The 8,620-nt window shown below is 32.1% G+C and overlaps 2 protein-coding genes across 2 annotated transcripts; one reads left to right on the forward strand and one right to left on the reverse strand.

Moving 5' to 3' along the window:
• The first annotated feature begins 325 nt into the window (after positions 1 to 325).
• LOC101742693 (protein crooked neck) lies at positions 326 to 4,035 on the forward strand. Its single transcript, XM_038017192.2, has 5 exons — positions 326 to 527; positions 601 to 786; positions 1,132 to 1,247; positions 2,138 to 2,294; positions 2,389 to 4,035. The coding sequence occupies exons 1-5, from the start codon at positions 489 to 491 to the stop codon at positions 4,003 to 4,005; spliced, it is 2,115 nt and encodes a 704-aa protein (XP_037873120.1). The 5' UTR covers positions 326 to 488; the 3' UTR covers positions 4,006 to 4,035.
• Positions 4,032 to 7,379, reverse strand: LOC693107 (N-acetyltransferase). Its single transcript, NM_001046860.1, is given in 5 exon segments — positions 4,032 to 4,137; positions 4,232 to 4,368; positions 5,033 to 5,162; positions 6,664 to 6,779; positions 6,984 to 7,379. Coding segments are annotated over 5 exon segments (522 nt in total). The 5' UTR covers positions 7,037 to 7,379; the 3' UTR covers positions 4,032 to 4,051.
• Between the last annotated feature and the right edge of the window lie 1,241 nt (positions 7,380 to 8,620).

Genomic DNA, 8,620 nt, shown 5'->3' on the forward strand with positions numbered 1-8,620 from the left:
ATATAAACATGTAGATTATCTCACTTACTCTTAGCGCATGCAGTGCATTGATATGAATGTGATAAACAGATATCCGCGAGACACGTACGGCGTATGTCAGTATATTTTCGTGTGATAGATATTTCGCTAGGAGTAACAGTGTTCTGTGGATAGATACAACCCGACTGATGTGAGCTGGCTATTATTATGAATAAGTGAATACGGAATATTAGCATATCAGAATTCGACGGATTACCGATAGACGAATACAAGCTGTATTACGAATATCTTAGTGAATGCTAATATATCGGTATCACCCTTAACCACTACCTACCGTATTCACTTCTCTTAAAAATGTGTATAATCTATGCTTCTCATTTTGACAATAAATAAAAAAAAAACCTGAAGATTTCCTTTCCTGTACTTAGCTGTTTATTGTATGTAATCAAATTAAATTTAGGTTAAACTGAACTAAAAAATTATAAACTGTGCAGAACGTAGAACTTAACATGGACAGCAAGACAACAAAAATGCCGAAAGTGGCAAAGGTACGAAAAAAGTGTTTGATGGTATTGTTGAATAATATTACTCCAATTTTAACATGGATCTCACGATTTTTAGGTGAAGAATAAAGCACCAGCAGAAATCCAAATAACAGCTGAACAATTACTTAGGGAAGCCAAAGAACGAGACCTTGAGATATTACCACCGCCACCTAAACAGAAAATATCTGATCCTGAGGAACTTCGAGACTACCAACATCGTAAACGTAAAGCATTTGAGGACAACATAAGAAAGAACAGACTTGTAAGTAAATTCAATTTATTAGTCGCTTACAATGTATAAATGACTGTTTTTCCTATTAATGTAATTGTTTCTCAGTTTTAAGACCATCCAATGCTTAGTTTTACTAGCTGATAGAGTTCACCAAATTAATTTCATTAATTGATTTCGTGCCATTACGATCCTTTGAACAATATAGGTTTCATGCTGTTTCCACAATAAGAAGGGTACTAAACAATTTCTACTCAGAGCATTACTGACGAAAACCAGATGAGGATACTTTTATTTAGTAGTATTTCTTCAAGAAAACAACAAATAATATAATAATATCGAATTTTAGTTTAATGGATGCTTTGTTTTTGTTTTCAGGTTATTGGGAACTGGCTTAAATATGCACAATGGGAAGAATCACAAAAGCAAATCCAAAGAGCTCGTTCAATATATGAGCGTGCTTTGGATGTGGATCACAGAAATGTTACCTTATGGTGAGAGCTATCATTACAATTAACAATTTTATTTGAAAAATTATTAACTTATGTGCTCTTGGTACTGCCAGTGTTTAAACCATATGACTATTTTAAAAAATGTTTGAGAAATCTGTGGTGTTAATTTTTTTTTGCATTCTTGGCTCATCTGATAGTAATTGTTAGTCACACTACTGAGTACTCTTTGTAAGCCTCATTTGAACAAGGACATATTGTTGGATCACTCAAGACATGGGCTTTAGAACAAAATTCATGTCACAGTGAAGAAAAAAATTAATTCTTAAAGAGTTACCATACAAAGATCAGCTTATAATAGAACATATAAAAAAGATTCCTATGTCACTCTGTTCACATTACAATTTTATTTGGTTAGTAAACTTGTAGACAATTGTGGACGAAATGTTAAGATGTTTGATATACTTGTAATGACCAATACAACTATACTAGAGTTCATAGCCTTTGTGCTACCTAAAGCCCAATATATTTAAGGAAATACATACCCGATATGAAGAAATTTCATAAGTAAATAAGAACAAAGTGTCATTACAAAATTGATACTCTATTAATGTATTGTGAACTGGCATGTAATATATCATCCTGCCTATTTCAACAGTTATGCATTTGGTTTGAATTGTCCAACAGTTGTTTTATAAAGGAATTGAGACTTCAATCTCAAATTGATGCCTATTTAGTCCAAGAGCCACTTATTTAACAAATAAAACAATCTGTACTTTGAAAAATCTGTAAAAGTCATGGACTTTCTTGGTAAATTTCTTACAGTTTTAACTGTTAAATTTGCGTCACTCTTCAATTATCCACACTACCTTAACTACCTGTACTTTAGGCTGTTATACCACACCAAAATATTCTCAGCGTATCATGGGTTTTAGGCTGAAGTATACTGAAATGGAAATGAGGAACAGACAGGTAAACCATGCCCGTAATCTATGGGACAGAGCTGTTACAATTCTGCCAAGAGTATCTCAGTTTTGGTACAAATATACTTACATGGAGGAAATGTTGGAAAATGTAGCTGGAGCAAGACAGGTGATATTTTTTATACATGTACAATTTCTCGTATAATGATAATAGTCACTGACTGTAACTGAAACAAGGTTTCTAATTTACTTTTGTTTCACAGGTATTTGAACGTTGGATGGAATGGCATCCAGATGAGCAAGCTTGGCAAACATACATAAACTTTGAATTGAGGTACAAAGAACTTGAACGGGCTAGACAAATCTATGAACAGTTTGTTATGGTGCATCCAGATGTAAAGAATTGGATAAAATATGCAAAATTTGAAGAAAACCATGGTTTCATAAATGGCTCTAGGACAGTTTTTGAGAGAGCTGTTGAATTCTTTGGTGATGAAGAATTAGATGAAAGACTGTTTATAGCGTTTGCCAAATTTGAAGAAAATCAAAAAGAACATGACAGAGCAAGAGTGATTTACAAATATGCTCTGGATCATGTCCCAAAAGACAGAAATAAAGAACTTTATAAAGCTTATACTATTCATGAAAAGAAGTATGGTGATAGATCTGGCATTGAGGATGTAATAGTAAATAAGAGAAAGTATATGTATGAACAGGAAGTTATAGAGAATCCCACAAATTATGATGCATGGTTTGATTATATTAGATTAGTGGAGAATGAGGGTAATTTAGATGACATAAGAGACACATATGAGAGAGCAATTGCAAATATCCCTCCTTCAAAGGACAAACAATTTTGGAGGCGTTATATTTACTTGTGGATTAATTACGCTTTATATGAAGAGTTAGAAGCAGAAGATTTAGATCGAACAAGACAAGTTTACAGAACCTGTTTAGAATTAATTCCTCATAAGATATTTACTTTCTCAAAAATATGGCTCATGTATGCTCAGTTTGAAGTGAGATGTAAAGATTTAAAGCAAGCAAGAAAAACACTTGGTATGGCTCTGGGCATGTGCCCCAGAGATAAATTATACAGAGGTTATATAGACCTTGAGATACAGTTGAGAGAATTTGACAGATGTAGAATATTATACCAGAAATTCTTAGAGTATGGTCCAGAAAATTGTGTAACATGGATAAAGTTTGCAGAGTTAGAAACTCTGCTTGGAGATACAGATCGCGCAAGGGCTATTTATGAAATAGCTGTAGGTCAACAGAGATTAGATATGCCAGAATTGTTGTGGAAAAGCTATATCGATTTTGAGGTATCACAAGGAGAAACTGAAAAAGCAAGACAGCTTTATGAAAGACTTTTGGAACGAACAGTTCATGTCAAAGTGTGGCTTTCATATGCTAAATTTGAATTGAATGCTGAAAATGCTGATAATATTAATGTTGAATTGGCAAGACGGGTATATGAGCGTGCTAATGATAGTCTAAGAAGTGCAGGCGAAAAAGAATCGAGAGTTCTTCTCTTAGAAGCATGGAAGGAATTTGAAACAGAAATCGGAGATGAAGTGAAACTTGAAAAAGTCCTTGCCAAAATGCCTAGACGTGTCAAGAAGAGGCAGAAGATTATTAGTGAAGCTGGTGTTGAAGAAGGCTGGGAAGAAGTATTTGATTATATATTTCCAGAAGATGAAATGGTTAGACCTAATCTTAAATTGCTTGCTGCAGCTAAGAACTGGCGCAAACAACAAGAAATACCTCAAAGTACACAAAATGAAAAGGATGATAATGATGAGGAACCAGGAACCCCTGAAGGACATCCTACACAAGATAGTTCAAGTAATGATGGGTCAACAACGGCAGAATAACATTAAAATAAAATAAAAATCCGAATAAAATCTATCTTTTATTTCTCTAATCTACATCCTCAGTCCTCACAGGATGTGATAATGGTATAACAGATTGTTTATTAATGTCTCTCGAACAGGCTTTTCTCATATCTGTAAAGATTAAGAAATTATACATTGGTCCAATAATAATAAAAAAAATATATATAAATTTTATGTTAAAAAACTAATTGAATAAGCAACTTGCCATAGGCATCTTCATCGGGATCTCCAGAATAATATTCTAGTACTGTACGATAAACAATGTAACCTAAGTTTTTATACATATTTATTGCTACTTTATTGCTCACTCTTACAAACAAATCCACAAAATATGCTTTTTTCCTGAAAAATAATAATAATAATTAGGTAATAAAGCAAAAAATTGAGTTTTTACCAACTTCAGCTACCTCAAGTCTTAATAGAAAGTACTTTCATAGATAATTTGGTATTGAAGAAAATCAACATGGATGGTTGATATTTCTGTCATTAATTTTTAGTGATAGGAATTCTCACTTATGTTGCAAAATTGGAATGAAAATAAATCATCATAAACATATATAATTTTAAGTGGTATGTCCACATGTGCTCTTCATATTTTTCTTTTGATGGTCTACTTCCTTTAATTGCATTTAATGATAACAGCACTCACTAATATTGTTTCAAATTATACCTTACCAAGTAATCAATATTAATTGATCACAATAATAAGTTTCGCTCATATATCAAATCAAAAAATATTTAGTGTACATCTCCCTTCTACGAGAAGCTGAAATAGTCCCTTTGGCTACCAGTGAATAAGGAAAAAAGGTACATAATATGAGCTTAGTGTACGTAAATACCCAGAGTTACTGGGGATTATGTTTTGACATTACTTTGGTTTTGATCATTACTATAATTTGTTTTTTGGAGAATTGATTTCTTCACATACTTAATTTAAAATTAGACCACTGGCTAGATATGTTTGGGATTGATTTTGTATTAAAAACAACACTAAAGCAAAACTTACTTTTCAGATACCTCTTCAAGTAAATTCATTAATGTTGCTGCAAGTCCAAGTCTTCTGTAGTCTGGACTTACTGTTAAGGCTGTAACATGACCATGCCAATTCTCACCATGACCTTCAGCTTTCCCCATTACTGAAATTTTAAATACTTTATAGACAAGGAGTGCCATTTGATATGGTTCACTTACATCACAGCAATAAATATTTGTATCCATTACTACTATAATTAATAAAAAACTTATTTTATTAATTATTAACTTATTTTACTTCATCAAGAGAGAGAGTAGAGAATTCATCAAGATTTTGTGGAACCAGGTGGGAAGCTAAAAATAAGCATGGTCCAAGCTACAACTTTTGTTTTATTTTGTTTGTATAATTATATTATTATAGTATCTTTCACAAATATAGTGGACTAGAAAATGAGTCCTGATCTTGTTACTGAAGTCAGAAGTCAGAATTTCATCATAGATAAGCATTTTCATAACTTATTGAATTATGATTGTTTTGTGGTTATTTAATTAAATATGTATTTTAGTATTAGTTATTTATGTTTCTTTAATGTCAATTGAGGGGCCGTTCAAGTATTACGTAAGCACTACAGGGGGGCAGTTATTTGCTTTGCTTATTTTTGATGACATGGAGGATGGGGGGGGGGTCTAGATGGTCATTACCTCAGCAGTAGTTATTTACTTTTTTAAACGTATTGGCAACCTACACATTGTCTATGCTTGAAAATGAAATGCATTTTCAGGGATTCCCATAAATAATGAATAAGTTTAGGTGCTTGCTTGGGACCGAGTAGGGGAATTATTGCACTCCTATAAATGAATATGATGTGCGTTAAAGTCCTCTATTCTATCCCTATTGTTATATTTATTTTATAACTGCTGCTCATTAATCATTAAAAAAATTAGAATACATTAGTAGAAAAATTGTGCTGATGTTTAGATTGCATTGGGGGTCAGAGCTTTGCTTACTTTTGCTTAGAAGGGGAAAGGGGGTGAATAATTATAATAAATCTGCTTATGTAATACTTGAATGGCTCCTAAGGATGTCCAGTAGAGAAAGATTGCATTAGGTCCACATTTGTATAATGCATTGCTTAGGTCAGAAAGGAGTAAAAATGTTTGATGTCCAATAGGTATTTTTGGGTTTAAATCCTGTATTTGAGTCGTCTATTATCAAAGGTGGCAATCTGTACATTTGGACAAAAAAATTTTATTGATATGTCAATACAGATTTATTTGAATATAATCGTCTCCTTCAAAGAATACGGTTCAAAACCTGCATTAAATAAAGGTTAATAGTTAACCTGTTATTTATCTAAGATGTCGTTCCGAAGAGTTTTGTGACTGCCAATGGAATACAAAGTCAATAATTCGTTTTTCTGATTTACCAATCATTGTCCAAAAGTCAGATTGCCGCCTTTGATAATAGTAGACTCATTTATCCTTTATTTCAGAAGGTGGACCATACAGATTTTTTTCATTTTGTAGTTTGCTTTCACTATGGTTTTATTGGTAGTGTCCTGGTAAAACCTGAATTATTGTCTAAATAAAGCTACAATTAATCATGAAATAAGTTGGTAGTTTTGTTTGCTTTGCAGTACATTGGTTAAAACACAAAAAACATACTGTATCCCATAATTTCTCCACTAGGTGATTCCACAACTTGAAAATATTCTGGCCAATGTGCCAAATATTGCGTGTAAAACGATAGGCCATATGTCTCTGTCAGCGGGTCTAGATTCCTGAAAAGTCAATAAAATTGTGCAGTTATTGATTTGTTATTGTGAGTGAGATGATTTACGACGGTAAAAGAAGAAATGTTCGTAGAAGTAAGGCAAATGAAATTAAATCTAGATCGTGAGCATGATAGTTAATTTGCCGAATACTGTGGGGACATTAATAGGTTAATCATAGAAACCAAAAGGTTAATTTCCAACAAAACTTACACATTGTTAAATCTCAGCATATCTTCACACGTAAACGGTCGTAATGTTGTCATTTTCGTTTCTTAAATTATATTTATAAGTAGGTTTATAGGTAGGTACCTTTAATTAATTATTAAATACTGTACCGTACCTTACCTACCTAGCATTAAAATCATAGAATAAACACTTAATATATTTGAGTATACCGTACAATGGGGTAAATAGGGACAAAATCGACCTTCAGATTGAATTTTAAAATAGTTCCAATTAAATACCGGTAAAATGGGGCGATTAGGGATTGAAAGGCGAATCGGGAAAAAACCTAGAAATTCTTTCGACGCTCAATATAAGTTTTATATTCGTTGCAAAATCTTCCATTTTTTTGTAGTTTAATAGTAGAATGTTGAAAGTTCACAAAACAACTCTGAATATGCATGATAATAGCTGCTAACTTATAAAAAATCGCGTTTCAAATTAACTTCCTGTGGTGGTAATTATTTTAGTGCTAGAAACTTTGCTCTCTTTTATTTATTTGATAATAATAGAAGACGACTATGATTTATAAACGTTATTTAGTGTTTGAACCAGCATATATATTAAAGGTAAGTCTCAGTTGTTATTGGTTTTAATGTATTTGATTAAATAAAAATACATGTAAAAATCTGTTGTTTTTGGGGATATTGGGGACGTCTTAGGTACAAATAACAACGAAAAAGGGGTCAATTGGGATGAGAATACGTGAAATGGAAACGACCTCAGTATAAATAGGTACAGGTTTGTAGGGTTGTCTATGTAGTTATAACAATATTTTTTAAATTTGTTAGTAAAAATCTGGTTTATCGAAGCGAAATTGGGAATAAGTCTTTAGTTGAAATAGATAAGCAATTTAATATAAGTAAGTCGATTTTGCAGAGACATGTAACAAGATCAATGAAATCTCAAGGTGGACAAAAATGTCTAAGTAATACATAATAAAATATTTAATATTTGTTCAGAGTGGGGGTATTCATCTGATTAATCCATGGAATAACCGACACACCTAATCTCTTAACCCAGATAGAAATATCAGCCTCTAAGTACTTACCAAGAACGGAGAAATATAAACCGTTTCTAAGAAAGCCCACTATATGTGTATAAATATATATATAAATATATATATATTGTTGTTACTGCACTGTCAATTGCACCTATAATTGAGGTGATGTCTGCCATGTACTTTTGTCAGTTTTTCAATTTTTTTTATTGATGATCACTTTGTTGGTGCAACTAAATAATTAAATAAATTAAAACTATATATAAAAATAAAAGTAGTGCCAACCCTAGCAAATTTCTCATTTCATCCCAATTAACCGCAATTTTCGGGTAAATAGGGATTACACCTATTTTTGCATTTTTTGCTTAAACTGGAATGCTACTTGCATAATTTTAAATTAGACAACAAAGATGCCTCCAAGACTCAATCATTTTGATCCTGATATAGCATTATATACATCAACAACTAACTTAAAATTGCTCATAAAGTTGGAATTTGTCCCTAATCGCCCCATTTTACGGTAGTCACTGCTCAACCAAAGAAATAAGTTGAGTCTTGAACGTACCTAGGTGATAAAAACCGTTACATTATTTTAATTATTAATTTTAAAGAAATAATCGGTAAA

This window comes from Bombyx mori, chromosome 18 (genome assembly GCF_030269925.1).
Source record: "Bombyx mori chromosome 18, ASM3026992v2".
NCBI classification, from domain to species: Eukaryota; Metazoa; Arthropoda; class Insecta; order Lepidoptera; family Bombycidae; genus Bombyx; species Bombyx mori.

Coding starts and splice junctions, on each gene's coding strand:
- LOC101742693 (XM_038017192.2), top strand. CDS start 489: ATGGACAGCAAGACAACAAAAATGCCGAAAGTGGCAAAG. Junction 528..600: donor AAATGCCGAAAGTGGCAAAG/GTACGAAAAAAG, acceptor CACGATTTTTAG/GTGAAGAATAAAGCACCAGC. Junction 2,295..2,388: donor ATGTAGCTGGAGCAAGACAG/GTGATATTTTTT, acceptor TTTGTTTCACAG/GTATTTGAACGTTGGATGGA.